At 45.7% G+C, this 24,707-nt stretch overlaps 2 protein-coding genes across 3 annotated transcripts; both read right to left on the bottom strand.

The window, feature by feature from the left end:
* Nucleotides 1–508: 508 nt before the first annotated feature.
* adgrg2a (adhesion G protein-coupled receptor G2a) lies at nt 509–17,663 on the bottom strand. The gene is made up of 30 exons (XM_025054702.1): nt 17,127–17,663; nt 16,658–16,768; nt 16,210–16,588; nt 14,421–14,500; nt 14,000–14,325; nt 13,633–13,891; nt 12,653–13,003; nt 11,247–11,300; nt 11,097–11,167; nt 10,329–10,366; nt 10,102–10,238; nt 9,383–9,450; nt 9,067–9,069; nt 8,704–8,932; nt 8,464–8,578; nt 7,143–8,269; nt 5,821–6,593; nt 5,315–5,451; nt 4,106–4,262; nt 3,871–4,026; nt 3,675–3,797; nt 3,548–3,593; nt 3,355–3,458; nt 3,134–3,258; nt 2,772–3,040; nt 2,374–2,473; nt 1,764–2,050; nt 1,564–1,665; nt 1,343–1,456; nt 509–900 (listed from the first exon to the last, which is right to left on the bottom strand). The coding sequence occupies exons 4-30, from the start codon at nt 14,494–14,496 to the stop codon at nt 800–802; spliced, it is 5,448 nt and encodes a 1,815-aa protein (XP_024910470.1). The 5' UTR covers nt 14,497–14,500; nt 16,210–16,588; nt 16,658–16,768; nt 17,127–17,663; the 3' UTR covers nt 509–799.
* A 103-nt stretch (nt 17,664–17,766) lies between these two features.
* Nucleotides 17,767–24,653, bottom strand: ptchd1 (patched domain containing 1). Of its 2 annotated transcripts, none has more exons than XM_017031377.2 (5): nt 24,314–24,653; nt 23,663–24,216; nt 22,264–22,969; nt 20,092–20,786; nt 17,767–19,984 (listed from the first exon to the last, which is right to left on the bottom strand). In XM_017031377.2, exons 2-5 carry the CDS (start codon nt 24,008–24,010, stop codon nt 18,884–18,886), a joined length of 2,850 nt encoding a protein of 949 aa, XP_016886866.1. In that variant the 5' UTR covers nt 24,011–24,216; nt 24,314–24,653; the 3' UTR covers nt 17,767–18,883. The 2 variants fall into 2 exon arrangements, with proteins under 2 accessions (XP_016886866.1, XP_024910271.1); XM_025054503.1 differs by having other exon boundaries at nt 23,663–24,213.
* Between the last annotated feature and the right edge of the window lie 54 nt (nt 24,654–24,707).

Genomic DNA, 24,707 nt, shown 5'->3' with positions numbered 1-24,707 from the left:
ATTACACAAGAATAAAATCTATTTTCTAAACTGTATATATTTTTTAGACATTCGAGTGTGAAAAACAAAAATAAAACTCTGTCTCATGCTTTGTGCAAAATGTTCCTTCTAAGAAACAAAGTGTGTTTGGTTTAAGTGCTGTTTGAAATCCTTCATATTTCTGAGACTCGGTTCGTTGATTTTCATGACTGAGTCTAAAAAAAACAACAACATTAACATTTTAATTATTACAAAAAAAATATTAACTTAAATAAATCGAATGAAACACTCGGTGAGACTGTCTCTGTCGAAGCCTCTGCTGGTTCACTCTCCTGTTATAAAGCCCTGACACATCGTTACTGCCAACTACTGGTAAACATTGGCTCTACATCAGAAATGAACCGAGCCTCTGGGTTTCGAACAGAGACACATTTTAAAACATCCGGATTTAGGTTTGTATGAAATAAAGCAAAAATAATAATAATATTTTTTGACTGATATTGTATGAAATAAAGCAAAAATAATAATGAGAAAATAAGAATATTTTTTGACTGATTTCAAAAGATCCAGTCGACAGAGCAGTTTTTTTGTTGTTTTTCTTTTCTTTTCTTTTCTTTTTTTGCTCCAGTCATTAAAATCTCTAGGACCTCCTTCAGTTTGGACCTTTGTCCATTTCCTACCGGCAGTCTTCGCTGATGACTGCATCAGCTGAGACTTCAGTCTTCAGTCTGGTCAAGACCTTGTTGTGATCTTCACCTGTTGATCAGACTGTTCTCTGATCAGTTTCCTGTGTGATGACGTCGTAGCCGTTGTTCCGTGGTCAGTTCTCTCTTTCCAGGTTCAGAGCTCGTCTGTGGGCTTCGTTCAGGACCACGTCGGTGGTGGTGTTGTCATAAATGCCGCTGTCGACCAACGCAAACCCTGGGGAGGAGAGAAAGAAAAACAGGGTTGGTCTGTGACGAGTCTGATCATCGACGGCGATGGAGGATTGGAGATTAGGATTAAAGGATCATATCAGAATTCTTTTGCCCCCTACAGGGCAATTGGAAAAATAACAACAGACGACAGCAGCTGTAGAAGGAATCGGTGGAAAATTTGCAGAAAAAAAAAAACCAAATAAATTAAAAACGCCTCAGATCAAAAGATAAAGGATTCAAATTATGAAAATTAAGACTATAAATATTCATAACTCAGATAATCCTGCCTTGGAGAACAGACTCCAGAAGAGCCAATAAAAGTTGACTAAATAAGAGTTTCTAAGATTTGGGGAAAAAATAGTCCAGTCAGTTTGGTTCTGTTAGTAACAGAAACAGCAACGAACGGATGAAGGTTGGAAAAGATTAAGAAAAAGTCAGATCTTTACCACTGGTGGTGCTGTCACTGACGGAGGAGCTCCTGGAGGTGGAGAAGGGAGCGGAGGTGTTGGTGGTGTTCATGGACGGATGTCTGTTGCTCTGAGTCGCCGTTCGACTCCAGTCTGACCGAAAAAAAACAAAGACATTTGGATTTTTAAATTAATCAACGGGTCAAGAACTTTCCCCTCAGCGCCCCCCTCAGGGGAGTCTGGGATCAGAATGTTCTCACCTGAGTTCTCCGCCAACCTCAGTCGACCGCAGCACAGGTGCGTTCTCCACTGTCTGCGGACGTTCTCCTTCACAGCACAGTGAAAAACAAAGATGAGGAACCCTGAGGAGAACCAAAGAACCCGCGTAAACCTGGAGTGCAAAGGAACGGAGCGTCGTTTCCAGACCCTCCTCCTCCCCCTCCCCCTGCTCCTCCCCCACCTTGGAAAGAGTTGCAGATGGTGAAGAGGTAGACGAAGGGGATGTAGAGCGGCCCCCAGGCGAACAGAGCGAAGCCCCAGGTGAGGCCCAGCAGAACCACCAGGCCCGTGATGCTGCGGGCGTCGGCCAGAACCCCCCTGTTGGCGGCCTGGTTGTGGGGATTCTGCCTCTTGATCCGAGCCAGTTGGACCATCACGATGATGAAGACCACCACGCAGACGGAGAAGATCAGGAGGAAGTAGGCCACCACCCCCACGTAGAAGGCGATGTCATTACGCAGCCAGCAGCTGGAGTTAGAAAAAGGTTTTGTGTGTGTGTGTTTAAAGAGTTACACTTTGAAAACAGCCCGTGCTGTACGTGGCCCACAGATATGTGGCCCACAGATATGTGGACAGGAAAACCCGAATGGAGTGGGACCCAAACAGAGCTGCAGAGTTTATGTGAAAAAAAACAAACATCTCTGAAATAAATGAAAAACTACAGACTTAGCAGACTAGTATAAAGAGCAGGGCTGCCCTCTAGTGGTAAAACATAAGAACAACAGCAAAAGACATTTGTAGATAGAGATATTTGTAATAAAAGTAGGATTTTTTAGGACAAAGGAACTCACAAGTCGTCTGTAGTGCCGTCTGTGTATTTTCCGTATGTGACCAGACCGTAGTTGTCTTTGTTGACAGCGATTATGACAATGACCACGATGAGAGGGAAACCTGGGAACAAACAGCAGACGGTGGTCAGCTGACTGCTCTACAGTGGAAGGTCACATGACATTTTCCTCTGATGAGGAATCATCCATGAAACATAAAAACTGTCCAATTGTGAGTCTGTTCTGTCTCTGTTGATGTCAGTGATTTTCACCCCTGGAGACATGAAGGTCAAAGTTCACACACCAGAAGAAGAAACACAAGAAATCACATTTTCATAAATAACTCTCTGACGTCACCGTTTCCTGTTTGTTTTTTTAAATATAAAGGTAGAAGGTTCTGGAGGTGTTCGAGCCCCACCTACCCCAGCCCACCAGTGAGAACTTCAGCATGTATCTGCTCAGGTACGGGGTGAAGACCTGGACAATGCTCAGGTACATGTGCACGGCCTCCAGTCCAGTCCAGGTGAAGGAGGTGAGCAGGAAGTAGTGCAGGAAGAAGGCGGTGCTGATGCACAAACCCACGGCTGGGTACAGAGCCAACCAGCCATCCAATAGGAAGACCAGGTTCAGGAAGAGCAGCGAGAAGCAGAGCTGGACCAGGATCTTGGCAGGAATGTCTCGCATCAGTTTGCTGAAATAACAAAAAGAGAGAGAAAAACTAAGTTTTTTTTTGTTTTGTGGATGAATGACTTCAACTGTTTTCACTTCAGTCTCAGTTTCTCACTCAAACAGCAGGTAGGTCAGTAACGTGAAGGCCAGGAAAATGGCGGAGACTCCACAGCCGATGTAGGTGATGAAGGTGAGAATCTGAGCGTGGCGTGGATCAATCATCTCTTCTCTGGGAAAATCCTGGAGGAAAGACACAACATCAACCAAAAAAAAAACAAAAAACCCACCCACCACAAAACAGGAAGTTTTATCCAGACCACTGAGCCACCGTCTCACCAGCAGAATTGCAAACGACGTCAGGTGGTTGCAGCTGCAGGTCGTGGCCTCGGCCGTGCTGTTGACCACGGAGCATCCCTCGGAGCTCCAGCCTCCTCTGTCACCTACAGCATGAAGAACATGAAGAAGAAACTGAGGGGAACGCCTGAGGAACTTGACCTCTGACCTAGTGTCATGTGACTGACAGACTGACCGTTCACGGAGAAGTCCCAGAACACACAGGAGGCAGTGAAGTTTTCCTGAAAAGAAAAACCAACATGTCGTCAGGTCGGAGTTCATTTTGATTAATATTTAGACCAAGACAAAAGTGCGGAACTCACCGGAACAGGCTGAAGGTTCTGGATCGTGAAGAGAACGTTCTCCGTCAGGTTACTGATGGATAAGTTAGCCACGCTGGAGCCCAGAACTGGACTGACCATGGTTGTGTTGTCCAAGGTTTCATCCTGAAAACAGAGACAGGCTTTGACTTGAGTTCTAGTCTGAAGACAGACGGGGATTCTCCGAGTGGACGGGAACCTGGAAGAAGGCGGTGCTGCTGAAGTAGGTGAACTGGACTCTGTTGGCCTGCTGTTGCTGCTGCGGACTGAGACCGTCAGTGAGGCCGGGGGGGAGGACCACGGACCCCAGGGCCGAGTCAGACCGTTTAGACCTGGACCTGCCCAGAGCTCGGAGCTGGAATAAACAAACGCATGGGTTTAAAACCAGCTGCTCCACAGTGAAGACACGAATGTCTGACCTGGAGCCTCTCTACCTGGACACTGTTGGTGCCGAAGATGTTGACAGATGTCGTTGGGAAGTTAGTGCCGTCCACAGCACGGACAGCCAGAACCAGAGACTCTGCCGACAGAACTCCTCTGTCTCCACTCAGACTCAGTTTAATTCCCACCGTGTCCACGATCTGAATCAGTCTGTGGACACAAACAGGACAAGGAGACTGAGATCAAGTTCATCTTGACCTACGTCTCAAATTATTGTCACCACTGCTCTGTTATTATTTAAATTATATCTTTAAAAAAAAATTATTGTCACCACTGCTCTGTTATTATTATTAATTCTAATAATAATTCTTAATTCTATAAACTATTATTTATCTAATATAAATAATTTATCTTTGTTACTACACCACAGTGACAGCAGAACGATTCAAAACTATGCCACTGGGTGGCAGCAGACAGTTACAAAGAAAACCTTAGAGCAGTTGAAGAAGAGTTTCATGTTTTTCAATTCTTGTGAATATATCAACATGTCGTGTTCAACTAAACAGGCTCAGCTTTAACACACAGAGAATTGAAACAAGAAGATCATTATAGACACATTTTGCAACATTTTTCTTTTGTGGTGCACCCTGGGAACTTTCTTGTGTAAAATATGTGGCTCAAAAAATGGTTATTAATATAACTAGTGTTGTACTCAGACCAACAGAGGTCTAGGTAGAGGGTAGTATGTGCTATCACAAAACATGAGCTAGCTAAAAACTGTTGGTCAGAAGAACAAAACGGTTCGACTCCAAAGACAATGATCTGTGTTTGTCTTTTTAGGTTCTGATTTTTTTCCCTAAATGCTCAGAGTCGTTATTTTCTGGTCCCATCTTGGGTCAGACACGAGTCGATTCCGTTCCCAGAACGTTTTCAGGAACATCAGAGAACTGACTAAATTAACTGTTTACTGTTTTCTTGGTGATTCCAATCTGTTGTGCTTCACACACACACCAAAACACACACACCAAAACACACACCGCCGTATTGACAGTTGACTGGATAATTACTGCTTTAACAAAGAGACGTGACGTCAGCGTCTGTTTGGATTCAGGGTGGACAGAGACTAAAATGATCTGGTGTGGTGGCGGGAGACCATTGTTACACCACAAACACACAATAATAATAATATGTACAGCGTCTAAATGAAACAGCCGCTCCGTCTGTGGAAAAACCCACTCCGGGTTCTTGGACACGGTTTTCACCTGTTGGCTGATCCAGACAGAGCTGCAGGGTCCGCCTCCACCAGGTTACTGACCACCTGCACCACCTTCTGTCCCAGAGACTCTGAGACTGACGGACCTTCCAGAAGCTTCTCCAGCTGCTTAACCAACCGAGCCACCTGAAGACAGTCATCGTAGAACACCGATGATTAGAAAACTACGACAATTTTATTCTATTATAAAGGGTTTTATTCTACCCTTTAGATTTGACTGTTTTTGGCAGTGGAGCCCTCTAGTGACCAGTTTACTAACGCCCTGCACATTACCATATATATATATATAGATATATATATATATATATATACACATATTTGTATATTTATACATTTCCAAACCTGAAACAATTGTTGTGTACAGGTTCATACTCGAAACCAATGAAGATAATTAGACACTGAGGAGTCAGTTTTACGCAATGTTCACTTTGCATTGCAAATGATTGTCTCTGAAATACTTTCCAAATGATTTCTAGGAGATAAGCAGCTTCTCACCTGAGCGGCGTCCAGTTTGGACACGTCCTTTGTTTGTTCCAGCAGGTCGTCAGCCAGAGCCTCCAGACTCTGCTCAGAGTTTGTGGTTTGGGCCACAGACGTAGACGTTGGATCTGCAGCGTAAAAATAAATAAATAAAATAATTAAATTGAGTGAATAGTTGACTGGACCGGATGTGACTTCAAACACGTGTAATTTAAACACACCAGCTGCTGCAGTTGTTGGATTGTTTGTTGTTGTTGTTGTTGTTGTTGTTGTGGCGTCCTCAACAGTCGTTGTGTCAGTAGGTGGCAGGAGTGCGCCCCCTGTCGTTGTCATATTAGCCACGTTGGAGGTCGTAGTTTTCGAAGCATGAGCTGCTGCAGTTGTGGCGTTACCTCCAGAGTCTGTGGTTGCTGACGGTGTTGTCACACTGGTGGTGGTGTTGTTTGCTGTCTGATTGTAAAGTAAGGTGCTCGGCGGTACTACAGTCACATTTGACATTGTGACTGTTGTGTGATTGCTAGATATGGAAGTAAGTGGGTTTGTTGTGGTGTAATTACTGGAGGTGGTAACACTAGCACTGCTGGGGGTTGTCAGATTGAACACAGTTGTGTGATTGGTAGAGGCTGTTGTATAGTTGTTGGAGGTTGTTGTGTAGTTGACGAATGCTGTATAGTTGTGTGGGGTTGTTGTAGCGTTGATGGTGCTAGCTGTAGTCAAATTGTAATTGGTTGTGTAATTGTTGGATGTTGTTGTATGGTTGTTGATCATTGTTGTAAGGTTGTTGGATGTTGATCATTGTTGTAAGGATGTTGTTGTATGGTTGTTGATCATTGTTGTAAGGTTGTTGGATGTTGTTGTATGGTTGTTGATCGTTGTTGTAAGGTTGTTGGACATTGTTGTATGGTTGTTGATCGTTGTTGTAAGGTTGTTGGTCGTTGTTGTGTAACTTTTGGGAACTGCCGTTGTGTTATTCTCGGTTGTGTAGTTGTGCAAAGCTGTGTTATTGTTGTCAGTTGTCACGTAACCATTAGCTGTTCTACTAGTATTGTTTGTTGTGTAGTTGGGAGACGTTGTTGTGTAGGCTGTGGTTGTATTACGATTGTTCAAGACGGTTGTGTAATTGCTGGCAGTTGAAGTTGTATTAAACGTGGTTGTGTAGTTGTTGACTCCAGTAGTTTGACTGTACTCTTCAGTGTAATTGTTGGTGGTTGGGGTGAAGGTGTTGTTGTTGTCACCTGTGAATTCATTAGTGACTGTAGATTCGTTGTACCTTGTTATGTGACTGGGAATGGCAGTTGTGTGGTTATTAGTTAGTGACGCTGTAGTCGTTGTATTACCTGTAGCCGCAGTGTGGTTATTAGTTAGTGACGCTGTAGCCGCTGTGTTGCCTGTTGTATTATCGCTGTAATTTGTTACACTGGTGCTGTTGACTGTTGGGTTGTTGGCAGGAGCTGTTGTAACATTGTCAGTTACATTATTTGTAGAAGACTGACTAACAGCCGTGTTGGTTGTTGTGACTGTACTGTTGTGTTGTTCTCTAGCACTGGTGACACCCGGCTGTAATGTGTTTGTCATTTCGTTTGTCGTCGTATTGAAAGCTGTTTCATGGCTAACGGTGCGTGTGCTGTCTGATGTGTTGTGTGTTGTTTGTGTAGTTGTTTCATGCCTGGTTGTGTCATTTGGAGATGATGAAACTGGTCTGACTGTTGTTTGGTTGTTTACCGTTGTGTCACTGGGAGACCAGGTTGTTGAGTTGACCTGTTGTACATCAGTGGCTCCAGACTGTGTGGTTGTGGTTGCATTTGTCAATTGTGTTAGCAGGTTAGGACTAGTTGTGTTGTTTGCCGTTGTACTGTCAGGAGTTTCCGTTGTGTTTCTCGGTTGTGACGGTACAGCTGTTGTACCGTTTGTTGTGTCTGTCATTGGCTGGTTCTGAGTGGTTGTGTTCTGGTCTTCTGGTGCCTCAGCAGGTGGTTGTGTTGTCGTTGTGTTATTCTGTTGTGACTCTACAGTCGTGGTACTGTTTGTTTGCTCCGTTGTTGGCTGGTTCTGGGTGGTGAGGACGCTGATCTGCGCGTCAGTGATTGGCTCCAGTGTCATCTGGGTGAACATGGAGTCGTCAGTATAAAGCGGCGTGCTCCATCCAGCCATCTCGCTGCTCGGGTATCCTGGATGCGACAGAATTGTTTCTGTGTTTGATTTAGTCACGCCGACTGTAGAGTGACTCGGTGTCACAGCTGCGTCGGGTTTGGTTGTTGGTAGAACAGGAGGTTGTGTCGCTGCGAGTGCCGTCGTGACTTCCATTTGTCGAGCTGAACTTGTCATGGATCCGCCATTGGTGGTTTCAAATGTCGTTTGAACAAAATAATTCGTGGAGTCACTTCGTGGAGTGAGGGTGGTGGCAGGAGAAGTTGCCTGTGAGCAGTTGTCATATAGGAAAACAGCGAGCGACTCATTCGTCGCACTGTGAGAGAAAAACAAGAGGTAAAAATGTCAGGGACATTTTCGTTTTATTTCATCTGCACAAATTCAAAAATCACTTTTTACTTTGTTGGACTTTTTGCAAACAGATTAAACAGATTTATTAGCTAATGCTTCATGAAAAATAAAACTGTTGTTGTTGGACCATGGACCAAGAAAAATTCTGTGTTTTTTTACCATTTAATATCATGATCTTGTGTGCAGACCTCAGAGAACTGTCTCTGAGTGGAATCCCAGGTCCAGTTTGACCTCAACAAAGCTTCCCTGGTGGAGCCAGCCGAGCCGCACAACACTGAAGAAACACAGAAACATGACAGGATACAGAGAAGTTTGAGGTTTGAAGAAGAGCTGAGGTTGAAGAGCTGAGCGTGAGAAGGTGGAGGGACAGATGATTGACCGAAGAAGATCAAGACTCACCCATGCGTCGGAGACTTTCTTTAACTGAGATTCCACTTGTGTTGAAGATCTGCTGCATGATTTGGCTCAGAGAACAAACGTTCACCGCAGCAGACATCTCCAGGACCACCAGGCAGCTGGAGAAGGTGAAGATCAAAATCTTTAGCAACACCTTTTGATTATCGGTGTTTTGTCTCCAAGTCAGGAAACTTTTGTTTGATGATGTCACATTCGTGTGACGTTGTGGAAACTTTCAAAAATAATTTTTACTAAGAAAAATCACCCCAAAGAATCGTTTGCAATCCCTTACATGTCAATAAAAAGTTAAATATATAAAACCTTTAAATACCTCAGTTTTGTCTCATTGTCACATTTGACCTCAACCTCCTAGAAACAGAAGAGATGAGATGAGAAAAAAAATACAGAATAAGGCAAGGAATAAAAATCTCTGAGGCTTTTATAAAGAAAAAAACATTAGCAAAAAAATACCTTAAATTGAGCTTCATATTCTCTACACAACCTAAAGACACAACATGTCATCAAACGCATGAATAAAATAATAATAATGCAGAGTTTTGAGTCACATTAAGTTCAAAAAGACAAAACTCACTCTGATTGACACTGTACCAGCTGTAACACAGAGAGAGTCGTTAATGGAAAGATTAATTTTTCTTTTTTCATGTTTCTGTTGTTCACTTACCAGAGCTTTGATGATGTTGACGTTGACACTGTTGTTGTTGACATTAATTTTGGTGGCAAAAAACTGACCTAAAAAAAACAATTTCATGTTAAAATCATTATTTCAAATTTTGAAAATAAAATAAAATGAAATCAATTTGTATTATTATTATTATTATTATTATTCAGAACGTTTCCTTACTTGTAGAGTTACAGAAGGCAGAGCAGGTGCAGGAGCTCCCCCCTGAGGCGCAGAGGGGAAACACCGTTACAGCAGCAGTAAATGTGGTTAAAGAGAAGATCAGAAAGTCAAAGACTCTGGTACTCACCACTACAGGAGTCTGGCAGCCGTGGGACCTGGGTCATGGATTCCAGGTCTATGATAGTACTAGAAGTGGTAGAACATGGGTGAATGGGTGTTGCTATTTGGAAAGTAAAAGTAGTAAAAGTATTCCCCACTCACCAGTTGAAGGTGTCCTGTGCACTGGACGGACAGGTTTGTTCCAACGTAGTTGTTAACCTGTGACAAAACTTATCTGCAGGATTTTTGTCCTCACACTTTCCTGGTCCACAAACAGAAATAACCAGGAATCAATACTTTCCTGGTCCACAAACAGAAATAACCCCACATCAGGATCATACATGGTAAAAGTAACAGGTTAAAAAAATGTAGGCCACCTGCTGGCCAACAGTAGTACTGTATCAGACTGACCTCCAAGTACAAACAAAGACTCTACTCACCAACTCTTTCCACGCCGACTATTGTCGCTTTTGTGCTGCTGTTTGCATCTTGCAGCAGCTTAGAGTCTCTGCCTCCCAGCAGGTCACATGGTGACACAGCATGACTGAAGCTCAGGATCATACTGCAGTTCGCATTGCTGAAAACACACACACAAACACGCCGTCCAGTGATCAGAGGAAGGAGCAGAGTGACGTCACACCGAGATCACCTTCTGATTGGTTTTTACCCTGAACTCTGATGCTGGCCGCAGGACACCGGTTTGACCTGTGGCAGAGGAAGAAACGTCAGGTTAAGACTGTTTCTCAGTGAGGACACGTACGTCCAGCGTCTGGATCACAACCTGACCTTTATTTTTTTGCCGCCCTGACAGAAGACTGCTGTTTTGTTATGTGTGCAGGAGAACGTGTCTGACACCTATGAAAGAAAAGAAAGAAAAAAAAAACAGATTTATTCTGCTTCTAGGACTAAACACTGGCCCCTGCAGTTCAGTTTTCATGTTCATTATTTCTGCCTCAGACGACACATTATTCTTTATTTTTTAATTACACTGCATTATAACAGACAAAAGGACATGCCGTAATAGGTTAAACAGGGGCAAATGACTAATTACATCTAATTAATTCTGGAATCCTCCAACGTCTGGAAAGTTCTAGTGGCTCCAGAAGCGGCTGGAGTTTGAGACCAGAGGTTGAAGTGACGGCCGCAGATCCATTAAAATGATTTTAAATCGATATTACTTTCTGTCACTGATATGCTGCTAATTCACTGGATGCTAGCGTGCTACAAACATGCTACATGTTACGTACCTTAATACTCGTTTCTTTGACTCAGTTGACAATCAGACTTACTTAAAAAAAAAAATTAAAAACTGCCCCAGTATACTGTTTGCGAATCACTGAACAGGGCAGTAGATGTGTACTTAGCACCACCAACTGGCCTGAAGTGGCAGAACCGTTCCTCTCTAAAGTCACGATGAAGCTCTGTTTGTTCTCACCAGCTTCTTCGCCTCGTTCTCTATGTTGTTCTTCTGGGTCTGGACATTTAGGACCATCCAAAAATAAGTATCTGTGAGAGGAAAATAAAAATGTTCAGTTGAATTTCACTTCATTGAAAAACGTCTCGTTCTAAAGCTGATGATTCTTACCGTTACTGGAACAGTACTGGAGTGGACTGACTTTACAGGTCGCAGAAGAGGAACCTATTCAGGGAAAATGTGAGGGATATATTTTAAAACACTTAAATAAAATAAATATAATAAGTGCAGTGAATTACAGACAGTGTTGGTTCTGAAAATGCTGTTTATGATATTCATTTAATTGTTATACACCTCAATTATTTTTGGTTTTTTTCAGTGATCAGGTAAAATGAGTGAAGAGTTAAATCCATTCATGTTGATTTTCTTTTCTTTTCTTTTTGACAATGACAATACTTTATTGTCATTAAGCTTAAAATGAAAAAAATGTCATCTGTCAATACTTTTATTTTATTATTTTTTAAATTTTTTAATTAAATGTAAATTATTTTATTTAACTTTTGTTTCATTTATTTTTAATTAATTATGACCAGTCCTGTCTAGCAGCTGAGCCCCTGTGACGCCGGGCAGATTAGTTCTGCTGAAGGTTGAGGTTCTGTGTCTGTTCATTAATAAAACATTTCCGTGTTTTTTTTTTGTTTGTTTTTTTGTCTTACGATATAATGTCATAATAATAATCGCTGCGGGGACGACAGAACGGAACAGAAACAACAATGAAGACAGTGGTGACGTTTTCCAAGGCTAACAATTACAGATAATTATTAACTTGTTAAAAATGATTAATTATGAAAAGACAAATTACACAATTAAAGACAACAACAGCATCATCAACCAACAATAACGTCAACAATGGCACCTGGAATGGTTACATTAGCGTTGTTCACGATGCAACGCAACCTTAGTGTGTGTGGAGAGAGAGAGAGACATAGACATAGACAGAGAGAGAGAGAGTGATAATCCCTGCATATCAGTGACTTAGTAACCGAGAGCTTGTCACCAGGATGGTAAAATACCAGTGTGTGGGAGGGGGGGTCACACCCTCACTGTGCAGAGCGCCCCCCCACCGTGAGTTTATTCACCTTCTTTGTTGGTTTCCTTCTGTTGCTTTGCATCTTTTGCGATACGAGGAGCTTTAAAGGTAGAAAAAAAAAGGAAAATTAGAAAAAAAAAAGGCTGAAAAATGAAGCGATGCTACGACATTCAACGTAAACTATATTTAAGAACTGGTCAGGACTCAGGACCAACTAGATCCTGGTCTTTGTAGCAGGCAGATCTGGAAACACTACATCTACGTCCATTTCTTAAACACAGTCTACGTTGATGGAGGGTGACGTGAAAACATGTTTTTACCAGGTAATGGAACGGCGCCCACCGATGAAACTGCATTTGCTGAAACAATTACAAAAAAAGTTGTTAATCTGAAGAAGACCATCTTCACGTGGACGTTCTGGTGACACGTCTGAGAACTGACGGGTTAGTGAGTTAATGAGCAGAGCATGCCAGAGTGTGTTAGTCACCTGAAATGAAAATGTTAGTAACACTCCCACCGCGAGCAGATTTCGGACCAGTGTTGGAGGACCTCCAGCCCGTACCAGGTCTCAGACCGGTGTTGGAGGACCTCCAGCCTGTACCAGGTCTCAGACCGGTGTTAGGGGACCTCCAGTGAGGACCTGGTCTGTTCGGTAAGACATTGTTGGACCTCCTGTCGGGCCAACCTCTCCAATTAGAGCCCCCCCTGAACCTTCTGCGAGGCTGAGGTCTCCATCCTCTGTGACTGCTGTCATCAGATAACCTCCAGTCAGGTCTGGGTCTCAGACCTACGGGTTTAGTTCTTAGTTCGTCTTTACAAAGTCTGGACGGTCTGGGGTCTAGAAGAAGAAAGAGGAAAAGATGCAGCGTTCAACAAGAACCATGCTCTACACACTACAGCTGTGAGGGGGTTAGTCAGGGAGACGACGACGACGAGAGGAACAGGAGATGTTAGAGAGAGGGAGGGAGAGAGGGAGAGTAAGGAGGGTAAAATAACCCAGCGATGGACAGTGAGCGAAACAGCACCACATAGTGTTGAGTGGAAAAATGGAGCTCGGTTGAACACTTGTAACTCCATGTTCCTTCGTATCACGAGGAAAATCTTAACGTAAACGTAGTCGAGGGCCAGTACCACTAGACTGAAGCCCCAGTGTAGTAGTACTGGTACTCCACATCCATCCATCCATCCATCCATCCATCCATCCACCCACTCATCCATCTTGTTTTCCTGATTGTTTGTTCACGGCCAGACTGTTTTCTTCCATATTTACTCTAAACCAGGTCAATATTGTCAGCTCTGCATCATGTGACCTGCACTGAAGGAACCTGCTGGAAGAACAGGTTATGAACAGGATCGTCATCGTACAAACATGCAGTGATTAGTTTAATTGGTCAGGATTAGTCAGAGAGACAGCGACGAGACGTGAGCGCAGCTCCGACTGCTGAGGATCTGATCCTGCTTTCTCACCACAGGGAAGCTCTTCATCCGTCTGTCTGGCTTTAGGACTGGTGACGCCCCAGTACTCAGAATCCCATCCAATCACGGTCCCGTCCTCGCAGGGGGCGTAGTTGCCCGTGCCGGCCCACATCCTGAACAGATACAGCTCCACCTCGGCCATCACACGCCCGGGGGGTTGATCCCTGGGACGACAGCCCAGCCACAGGGACCCGGACGCAGGAATGGCCTGGGAGTAAACGCTTCTCTCTGCCACCGTCCTGCCCTCCAGCTGGAACCGCACAAAAACAAACACTGTCATCGAGGTCCAGAATCTGATAATGATAATAAAGTCTGGGTCATGATGGGCTTCAGAGCCTCAGGGTCCGGTAGCTCTCACCTCCAGACTGAAGGAGTTCTTGTGGGCGTCCCTCCTCAAACACAGGCGGTGCCACTGCGTGGGCTTCAGTTTGATGGGGAAACGGTGGCGGACCCTCAGCAGCCAGGCGTACACAGCCTTTTCGTCGCCCTCCAGACCCAGCTCGGGCTTGGGGGCGTAGATAGAGCTGTAGGAAAAAGCCACCCAGGCTCCAGGGACCACCACCCGGATGTCGACGCACACGGTCATCTGGTTGAGCTGAGGGAGGCTGGTCCGATCCTGCAGCGTCCAGTGGTCCTCGCAGCCCTTCAGTACGGCCTTGGTGTCTCCGAGGAAATAGTTAAGAACTGAAACCAGAGTGGACCGGAACCAGAGCACAGCTTTAATGTGTGTGTGTAGAAACATATGCATCTACAGAGAACTTCACTGAGAAGAACTACACCTGTAGGTGGCGTTGCTGCCTGCAGCAAGAGCCAGAATAGCAGAGAGTGACGATCTGGACGACATCCACCAAACATGCTCCTGAAGAAACACACACACACACACACACACACAAACGCAGTGACTTTGTCAACAGTGGAATATTAAACCAGGATCATTTCCTGGTCTTTTTGTCTTCAGAGAGTCCAGGACTGGAGGGCAGGGCTGGACCCCACTGATCTGGTTTCACTCTGACCTGGTTTCACACTGACTTCACTTCACATCTTCTCACTGAAACTGGTGACTTTATTATTGGACGTTTGTGACTCGGTTTCTGGCTGTAAAATAACAGATTACTCAGTAACAAAACACTGTTTGTCTCCAAGACAAATAAATGAACACACTGACATTTTTAATCAGATTAATCCATGGGAATCTGTGGATCAATCACAAAATTATATGATCAAATCTGACGCAAATATTTTTCTCTGCATGTAGAGGTCAGTGTTTCTCACCTGTTTTTTATTTTTTATTTTTCTCTAATGCAAATGATGAGATTATTAATCTGGACAAATGACAACGACGTTGTCCTCAACAACATTAATCAGTCTACAGCCCTGAACCATCCACCCGAGTGTTGTGTCAGTCAGACTGTCAGCAGTAGAGTGAGTGAGTGAGTGAGTGAGTGAGTGACTGACTGACTGACTGACTGACTGACTGACTGTCCTGATCTCAGTCAGGCTTCTCTGACACAAGCCGGGCCGCTGACCAGAGGTTGAAGCAGCCACAGAAACATGCTGGGAGTTGAAAAACTTTTCCCAAAAAGAGTTAATAAAAAAAAGTGTGTGTCGTCTGTGTGTTATGAATAAAAACAATGGTGGAATCAGTCACACAAACCTTCAGCTTCTTCAAGGTGGACGTTGGTGCAGAACAAAATTAAAATTCATTTAAACTGATGGTGTGTTGAACAAGTAAAAAGAAAAAAAAAATCTCCCTCAGTCAATAACACATTTTCTAAAACATTCTTATTTTCTGTGTTTATACAGTTTATCTCCTGACGTTTGTCTCATTGTTAAATATTTGACTTTCAGTGTCTGTCGTTCTTATTTGATCCGTACATGAAAATTAAAATAAAAGTTTGTCTGTTTTTTTTTTCAAACTTCAGTCATTTTATGCATTTCCACATAAAATGATACAAATTTTAACTTTAAATTTAATTTTAACCTCAAGTCCAAATGTTCTATTCTCGTCAGTTCAGAGCTTTTCAAGACATTTGATGAAAGGACATTCCCTCCATTCTTTGAGACAAAAGAAAGGTTTGACTCCTGAAAAACACATTTTTCTAATTTTTCTTGGTGACTTTTCAGGTTTTTCTTTTCACAATCGACTGTGAAAGAGTCTTCTCATCTACAAACATCCAAGTTTGTCTTCAGTCCAAAGAACCCAGAGATCTAAAAATGTGGACACACAAGGCGAGTCAGCCCACACTAATTAACTGTTAAGGACTCAATTAATGAACAATTAAATTTGAGGAAACAAAGCATTGATTAAAAGTCTCCTTGTCTCTGTCTGTGAACCTCCTGATCCTGCTGTTGTCACAGAGTCACAGCAGGTCTGTGAGCCAACAGTTTGATGGACGTGGGTTAAAAAAAGACACGGCTGCTGTTTCTGCCTGGAGGACATTTTCACACGTTTGTTCACACGCTCCGACTGAGGAACGTCAGGATAATGCAGATGGTAAAAAAAATGTATATAAATGTATTAATTCAAAACCCTTTTGTTTTGAGACAAACTTTTGGACACCAACTCACCTGACGTGTCGATGCTCCAGGTTTTGATCTTATGTGATAAACAATCCAACAGAGGAGGTCAAGGACAAGGACGAGAGGTCGCCTTCAGTCTGGACACGTCCTTTGTGTCTCATTGTCCCCGTGGTTGGCTCAACATCAGGATAACGTTTGAAGAATGCAAACTTTGTCCCAGCGTTTTCTCTACTCCTTCCTGACTTGGTTTGACTTTTTTGTCCTTTCTTGGTTTTGTTTTTGTTTTCGCTTTTTCTCAACTGCTTTTCTCTCCCTCCTCCTCTGACTCCTCTCCTTTCTTTCTTTTTCCTCTGCCCTGACCTCTGCCGTTCCTTCTGGTCACACGGACTCTCAGAGTAAATCCAGCAGCAGCAGCAGTTATGTCCACCTGCAGATGAAGGAATTCAGATATGAGATTTTGTGCCTGAGGCTGACACTCGGTGAAATAACGACACACCTCTGTGAGGACGACGTCATGGCCGAGGAGGAGACGCAGGAGTCTGAGAACGGACCAGGCGGAGCTGATGCCAGGTCGGCCATGATGGGAATTCTTTATATTCCTTTGAGTCTGGGAAGAAAAAAGGAAAAAAAATACACACACACACAGACATATATATATATGTAAATACAGTGAAAGTCAGCGAGGTCAGGACGACACAGCTGCTGCTGCAGGAAGTGAGGCCGGACTACAAAGCAATAATTATGCTCCATGTGTGGGCGGACGTGTGTGTGTGGGTGGACGTGTGTGTGTGTGTGTTTGTATGAAAGAGATAGGGAATTAGTGTTAATACTAGAAGAGATTTGTCAAGAGAGAACGATGACAGCAAAGGCTCCAGTGTGAAGTGGTGGATTAATGTTGACAAACTGGTCAAACCACACACACACACACACACACACACACACACACACACAGCTGTCTCTCTTACCTTGGCTGTATTCTATACTTTGACCTTTGTGGGCTCACCTCTGACCTCATACAGGGCCAGGTTGTGATTGACGACTTGAACCGTTGGACGGGTGAGACAGAGACGCAGGGAAACAGAGAGACGCAGAGACATGGAGAGAAAGGGAGACAGACGTGTGAATCTGAGGAATGGAATTCTCAGGTTGGAGGTGAAATGAATTCAGCCCGAGGGCGAGTGTGTTTTTTCACAACACAGTCACAGTTTATGAAACTCTGACCTCGCAGTCTGCAGTGGTGACGGCAGAAGAAGAGGACACAGTCACGGTCTGAGTCTCTCTCCCTCCCTCCCTCTCTCTTTCTGTCTCTCTCAGTGGTGACACATCGCGTGCAACCACTGATGCTCACATTTACGTGAAGTGCTGAGAGTATTTGGTTCGTGGACAACAGTTCACTGTGAAAACATTTAAAATGTAAATTATTATTGCTCCTCATGTGTTCCTGTGTCACAGAGAACATCCGGAACACAATGGTTCCATTCACGAGTGTCACAGAAACAGGAGTCACTAACACACACACACACACACGCACACACACTGAAAATGTATCGTTTTCATTAGATGCAGTTTCCGTATTCCTGTGTCATTTGTTTGTGGGTGGTTCAACCTGGGGTCAGCGGCCCTACTTGAGTCAGAGGAGATCAACGAGAACAACAACTGGACTGAAGTCTTGACTGAAGTGGCCGCACCGACTGACAGGGGGGAGTGAAGATGAATTTGAATGTAGCTGTGAATAACGCAGATGAAGGTCAAGAAGTTTTAAAGCAGTGCTTCATGTTTATTTGTGCAGAAATAAGGTAGAAATGCAGGAGCTGACAGAGTGGTGGCGCTGTAGCTCTGTTAAGGAACTCTCTGTGAACAGCCGTGAAAGGTCAGGTAAAAATTAAAAAAGGAAAAGTTTAGGAAAAGTTGAATAAACATTAAATAATAAAGTCTTACAGGAAAAAAGGACCAGATGTGGATTTTTGTCGACTTTTTGTTTCTTCTCGTTTGATTTTCCCAAATCAGTAACGTCTTCACGTCTCAGCTTCAGTTCCTCTTCGGTAGAACACAGTGTTGAAAGGTCTGTAACGACGATTACAACCCGTAAACAGACAAGTAGTGACATAAACGGTGACAAATGAGGTTTCTGACTGACAGCTGGAGTCTGGTCTGAGAAGCTGAGGTTCCTGTAAAGTTCAAAGTCTAAAGTCTAGAGCAAAACCCACAAAGTGTTTTACTGAAAAAAAAAAACCTGAGGAAAAAAAACATGTGCACAACATGAACCAAAATACAACTCAAAGAATCTTCTCACACCTCCCTGCAGCAGTGAGGGTATCAAACACTGTTGAAGCTCAGCCTCAGTTGACTAAAGTGGGGCAGTACCAGATAGCCCAGCTTTGTGTGTTGTTTTGTTCACCGTCTGTGATCTTTGTTTACATACAGTACTGACCTGAAGCTAGCGACGGTCCATGACGACGACGCTGGTGTTTTTAACCCAGTGAGAAGAAATGAAATTTTAATACTGACCGTTTCCATGGATTATTTTCTCGAACGCAGACCATAATAAGGCCGAGGTAAAGCAGCTGATGCTCATCAACTGAAACTAAGCTCAAACTGTAGCATAAACAAGCAGGCGTAGACGCAGCACACCGGAGAGCCCCCTACTGTCCTTCACTAGTTCCCTTGTCTCCTTCCCTTTTCTTCAGCTCCTCCGTACCAGCGTGCAGTCATGTGTTGGAGTTCAGAGAGTGGTGATCTGGTCCACCACCCGGGTGCTGTCGCTCATCTCATCACACTCCACCTCCATCCTCTGGGCATCGCCAACACTGAGCGGGTCTTTGCTCTTTGAGGGGGGCAGGAAGGTGAGGAGGGTGGGCAGGAAGGCCAGAGTATGGAGCGCGGAGCAGCCAGCAGTGAGGATCAGGCAGCGGAACAGTGTGTGGGTCAGGTTAGACTGTACCACACCCAAAGGCAGCAGGGCGGTGCTGTAGCAGATCAGCGTCTGTAAACAGGGAACCCCGTGTCTCTCCAGCGCCGCTCTGACGCAGCGAGTCCTACTGTCACCCCGACCGGAGGCGAAACCGCAGAGGAGTGGGCCGCTGCAGTCCGCCGAGTATCCCAGAGCTGAGATCAGGCACAACACAGACATGCAGTCCAGTTCTACACCCCACAACGTCATGAAGCCCAAAACGCCAAACTGCACAGACAGCATGGTCAGGCCCAGCCACACTGAGACCAGAGGTTTGACCACAGCCAGTGACGACAGACCCAGCAGGAAGAGAACCGCCAGCAGAGAGTGTCTAAGCGGTGAGCTGACCGCCGTGGCGTAATGATCCAGGTAGACAAACGAAGGGTTAAAGATGAGGAATCGAACGCGTGACGTCAGCGACAGCCGACGCAGCGTGTCCAGCAGCACAGACATCTCCTCACGTTTGTTCTCCGTCGTCTTGGCCACCAGGAAGATCCGTGACGCGGCCACGTCCGGCTCCTCGCCTTGCCCATGTTCGGTGAAGATGATGTCATCGGCAAAGTGAGCGAACGGTGGCTCGCGGAGAAAAGACTGTCGGAGCGTGCGTGTGAAGTTCTCCCGCGGCTGGCTGGTGGACTGGTTTCTGCCCGACAGGAAGGTCAGGTACGCCTCCAGCCAGCTGATTCTCTGGAAGCCTTTGGTGTATTCCAGCAGGTCCCGCTGCACTGAGACATTCCAGTAGGGGGCGCTTTCATAGATATAAAACCCAATGACAGGTGAGTAGGAGCTAAAGAAACGCTGCTGTGCACGAGTGTACAGAACTGTTTTTGTCTCCGTTGCGACCAGAGCGCTGAGGTCAGAGCCCTGCGACACCTGAGAGACAGAAGAAGAAGAATATAAATGAACACAGCTCCCCCTGTGGTTTTTAAATGCCATCACATTTATCAGTGGAAAAAAAAAACATGTCAAGAGGGTCTCACCTGTAAAAACCCCATGAGTCCGAAGGAGATATAAACCAGGTAGAGCAGAACCACAAAGGGTTTGACGTAGGTGTTGGTGATCCAGTCTCCGTAGCAGCTCCTCACACATCCCAGCAGGAGGTGGGAGTCCAGAGGGTGAAGGTTTGTGGAGGACAGAGCCCGTGAATGGGGGAGGTGCTGCGTGGAGCCAGTCACATGACCATGACCCTGTAGATTTGTGCACGTGTGGGTATGTGTGCGAGTCAGGTTACAGTTCTGCGCCTGAGTTTGTCTGACCCTCTGTACGGGGTTGGCGGTTTGAGTCTCCTCCTGGTATCTGGTGTACATCAAACATCGGTACCACGAGGGTTTGGAGTCCAGTCCCTCCGGTTTAGGAACCCTCTTGCAGAAGCAGCCGTGTCTGTACTCGGTCTCCAGGAAGCCGGTGAAGACCAGACACGAGGTGTAGAAAAATAAGGTGTATACGTAGCTGACGGTGACGGATAAGGCAGCGGTGCCGCAGAAGAGCCTGACGGCCTCCATGTTGGTGAGCGGTGAAGCCGCCAGACCCAGGGTCATGAGGTGGAGCAGGGTGGAGCCAGAGAAACGCAGCATTACGTCCTCAAAGACGCTGGCGACTCGCTCCTTCACATGCTGGTCCTCACTGGTTCTTCTCCAGGAGGATAACATCTCAAAGGAGCCGAAGAGTCCGTGACCTGAGGACGAAACAAAACATTTAATGTGGAGATTATAGAAAACAGAAAAGATGACGTTTAGACACAAACAGCTGATTCTTACGTCGTCATCCAGATTATCAGATGACACAGTCTGAATGTTTTTTCCTGACATTCAAACTGACCATGAGAACAATGAACAAAAACCAAAACTAAACCTGGTTTAAACACTGTCCAATCACACCAACCACCATCTCCATTTTCCCATTTTTTTCATTTTCACATTCCCATTTCCCAAAAACCAAAACTAAACCTGGTTTAAAACACTGTCCAATCACACCGTCCACCATCTCCATTTCCTATGTTTTTTTTTGACCATCTTTGTTCTAGTTTTCACTGACGTGGAGCTGTTTTTGGATAAATCTGTCCTCAACATGAGACTGATTGACAGCCCTTACGTATATAATAATATTATCATTAATAGTATAATTGGGCGACAGGCAGGGGTGAGCCTCTTTCTGCCAAATTACCTCTGCGGTGCACTGAGCACGGCAGAGCAAGTCATTTACTTCCCTTTCCTTCCATTCCCATCAGCCTAAGTGTCATCAGGCCCCGAGTTGATACAGTCTGCAGCTGGTTGCCATGGCACCAGTGGGTCATCAGTGACCTCACCAGGAGGTGGGGCACAGGGAATGGAAAAAAAAAGAAGGGCAAAGAAGGACTATATCTACATGCAGTTCACAGACACACACACACTCCCGAGTAAATAGTTGTTTAGACTTAAATTCAAAGACAAAGAGAACAAACATTGACACAAACCTCCTCCGTTTACCCTCCATCTCATACAATCACATAAACACACCCTGTCAACGTCGATGGGCTTAAAATTAAACTAAACAAATTGTAAATAAGGTCCCACTAGAAATACTGCATATTCATGGAGTTAAATGAGTTACTTCCCTCAGGCCCAGAATCTGTGGCTGCAGCCCTGGCCCGTGACCAACAACATGTGTCACGGCTGGAAAAAAAAGGAAGTGAGAGAGAAAATCCTGTTGATAAGAATCTGGTTTGTAACCCAGTCCCTCTGTCTACGCTGATGACACACGTATCTGTATGTTTGGTCACAGAGTTTAAAAAATAAATAACATCCTTATGTTCTGACAAGGCGTCAGTGTGTGTTTGAAGACAGGGTGGAGGAGCGTCAGTCGTTTTCCCGAAAACCTTTGTCTCATTTTGTTAAAACACTCCGCAAACAAACGGAATAAGTGGAGACAGAAGACGAGGAGCTTAAAATAAAAATTAGAGGTGGATTATTTGTGTGTCTGATTGTCGTTGGGTTTACAGAACAACAGCTCCAGTCTGACTGTCTTCACACCTGTCAGGTTTGGTTTGATCTAGGACCAACAAATGAACTGTCAGTCTCCCCCTTCAGGCTGCTGTGTTTGGGTGAAAGGTGAATGAAAATGACTGGAGAGAAACTCTCCACACTCATCATGTGTGAACGGCAGTGAAAACCCACCTAACATCACGAAGGGAATTCCAAGGTAGGTGGAATTGTACGTGGCTCCACTCAGGTTCAGGATCCCGGCAGCGGTGAGTCCAGACAACGTGATGGACAGGAGGGCCAGGAGTCCTGACCAGGGTTTGGACCGGACACAGTCCCTCATGGAGCAGCAGAGCGTGGCCAACACGCCGCATACCACCAAACTGGCCAGCAGAGGGAACCGTGACAACACTGAAGAGAACTGGAAGTCTGTCCTGAGCGAGGACGAGGTGGTGGGGTAGAATCCCAGCTTAGGGTACAGCTCTGCAAAGTCCTGTAGCACCGAGCAGAAGGCCGTCTCCCATTGGCTGGCCGCCCGCTCCATCAGGTCCCCACGGGTTTGGAGATAATAGGACAACTGCAGCGCCCGTGCTGATCGTACGCTTTCGCTGCGGGCCGTGGTGTCTGGACCTCGCACCGCTCCACCTGGGCCCCAGCTCTGAACCCCCCCCAGCTGGTGGCCAATGTAGGCCTGCCGACCGTCTTCCAGCTGAGTGATGGGATACCGCAACACCGGCACCGAGCGGTTAGCGGTGCGAGCCAACTGGATTTCCTCCATCGCCCTGAGGACGTCGTCGATGATGCAGGCATTCGTGTCGTCGGGTAGACACAGGTAAGAGAAGGAGTAGTTAAAGGTCGACGACGGAATGGTCACCTGCATTTGGTAGAGTTGTCTGTGGAGCTGAGAGCATTAGAAGAAAAAAAAACAGTCAGAGTTCTGTTCAAAGAAATACAAACACATTTTTAAAAATAATAATTAGGCCACTATGAGTGTATTGTGGCAAAGTTACACAGCATTTTTATTTTCTTTTGCCAGCTGGCTAAGGATTGTGGTTCTCAATAAATTTTTGTCTTGGGGACAAAAATGTCCCATCCTCACCTCCCTCCGGCACCTCACTGCACCCCGCCCCACTATTTGAGAAGTACTGGGTACAGGGGAAGTGTAGCAATGTACCATCATGTCCAGCAGGCGTCAGTAATGATTCCCTGAGTTAAAATATTTCAAAACTTCATCAACTGGATTATTGATGTAACACTGAAGCTCCTTCCAACAGTGACACCCAGTGTACAGACGTGTAAAGGGACAGTTCCACGTTATTGAGGTGAGAGTTTATTCTACCAGACAGAACTGATGTGGACCTGAGTTAACCCAGAGCGCCACCTGTCTGTCACTCAGCCAAGCAGTCGGCTGCAAACTCTGCATCTCACTGATTCTGTCTAGTTAGTGGAGGCCTCACCACTGGTACCAGTGCTTGGACAGTGGGCCACATTAACTGACAGTGGGGGGTTTTATTTGGTGGGGGTGTCACAGGTTTGTCCACAAATGACGTTTCTTCCACATGAATGCTGCTAATTAAGTTTTTAGCTCCTGTACCTGCAGTATGGTGTCCATGTTGACCGGGTCCAGCACGCTGCCTTTCCGGCTGGTGATGATGACCCGTCCGTATCTGCCGCTGGTCTGCAGGTCAGAGTAGAGAGTGTATTTAGAGCGGGTCGCCGGAAAGAGGCTCTCCACCAGGTTCCCCTCGATCTTAGCCAGACTGTGTTTCGGGACCAGCAGGCTCTCCACGTCCTCTTCCACGCGGTAACGGCTGAAGCTCGAGCCCAGCAAGATGGAGAGAAGAACCGGCGCAGAGGCGAAGAAAACCGGGTAAGTGGCTACGAAACGCCCGACGGCGCAAAAGCAGCTCCGCAGGCCGGAGTGCAACACCTGCCGCAGCATCCTAGGGCGCGGCCGCGGCTCCAGCCGCTCCTACCGAGCCGAAAGACCCGGAGCCGGAGCGGACCCGGAGCCGAGCATCAGGGACTGCAGGAGGCATCAGTGATGAGCTTCTGCGTCGGTCTGGGTGAGAAGAGAACCTGGGCAGGGAAAATCCAACCCCCCTCTCCCCCCTAACTCCGCTCCTTCTCCAGAGCTCTGGCCATCTGCTGGAAGAGGAGGAAAAAAAATGAAAACGTCAGATGATCATGTTCCTTCTGCTGCTGCTGCGTTTTTTTTAAATCGATCTAAACAAAGTGAACAGACCTGAAGATGATTCCAGATTATGCTCTGCTCTCCTCCAGCCTTCGTCACCACAGTCTGCTCTGCGGGGTGAAATGGAAGGGGAGGCGCAGGGGGGAGAGGAGAGGAGGTCCAGTGACAAAAAGACGCGCCGGGAGGTACCGGCGAGTCAGTCACTCAGTTTGGTCCGATTGACTTCCTGTGCACCGCAGGATTTTCCTGCCGCTACGTCTCTGCTGTCATGGTTCCAGGGTGAGGTGGAGGAGCACCGGGTTATCACCGGGTTATCACCGAGTCATCACCGGTACTGAAGCAGCAGATGATGCTGATCCGCCACCTCTCCCTTTCCCCCTCTCCCTCTCTCGGCTATCCTTCTGCTGCTGCTGCGTGTGTGTGTGTCAGTGTGTATGTGTGTGTG

Source organism: Cynoglossus semilaevis, chromosome 3 (genome assembly GCF_000523025.1).
Source record: "Cynoglossus semilaevis isolate Cse_v1.0 chromosome 3, Cse_v1.0, whole genome shotgun sequence".
NCBI classification, from domain to species: Eukaryota; Metazoa; Chordata; class Actinopteri; order Pleuronectiformes; family Cynoglossidae; genus Cynoglossus; species Cynoglossus semilaevis.
This window is presented reverse-complemented; position numbering and strand designations above follow the sequence as displayed.

Coding starts and splice junctions, on each gene's coding strand:
- ptchd1 (XM_017031377.2), bottom strand. CDS start 24,010: ATGCTGCGGCAGGTGTTGCACTCCGGCCTGCGGAGCTGCTTTTGCGCC. Junction 22,970..23,662: donor ACATGGACACCATACTGCAG/GTACAGGAGCTA, acceptor TAATGCTCTCAG/CTCCACAGACAACTCTACCA. Junction 20,787..22,263: donor AATTCCCTTCGTGATGTTAG/GTGGGTTTTCAC, acceptor TTTCGTCCTCAG/GTCACGGACTCTTCGGCTCC.
- adgrg2a (XM_025054702.1), bottom strand. CDS start 14,496: ATGTTTGGTGGATGTCGTCCAGATCGTCACTCTCTGCTATTCTGGCTC. Junction 6,594..7,142: donor TAACCACACTGCGGCTACAG/GTAATACAACGA, acceptor AACAATGATCAA/CATCCAACAACCTTACAACA. Junction 1,457..1,563: donor GAGGTTGGCGGAGAACTCAG/GTGAGAACATTC, acceptor TTTTTCGGTCAG/ACTGGAGTCGAACGGCGACT.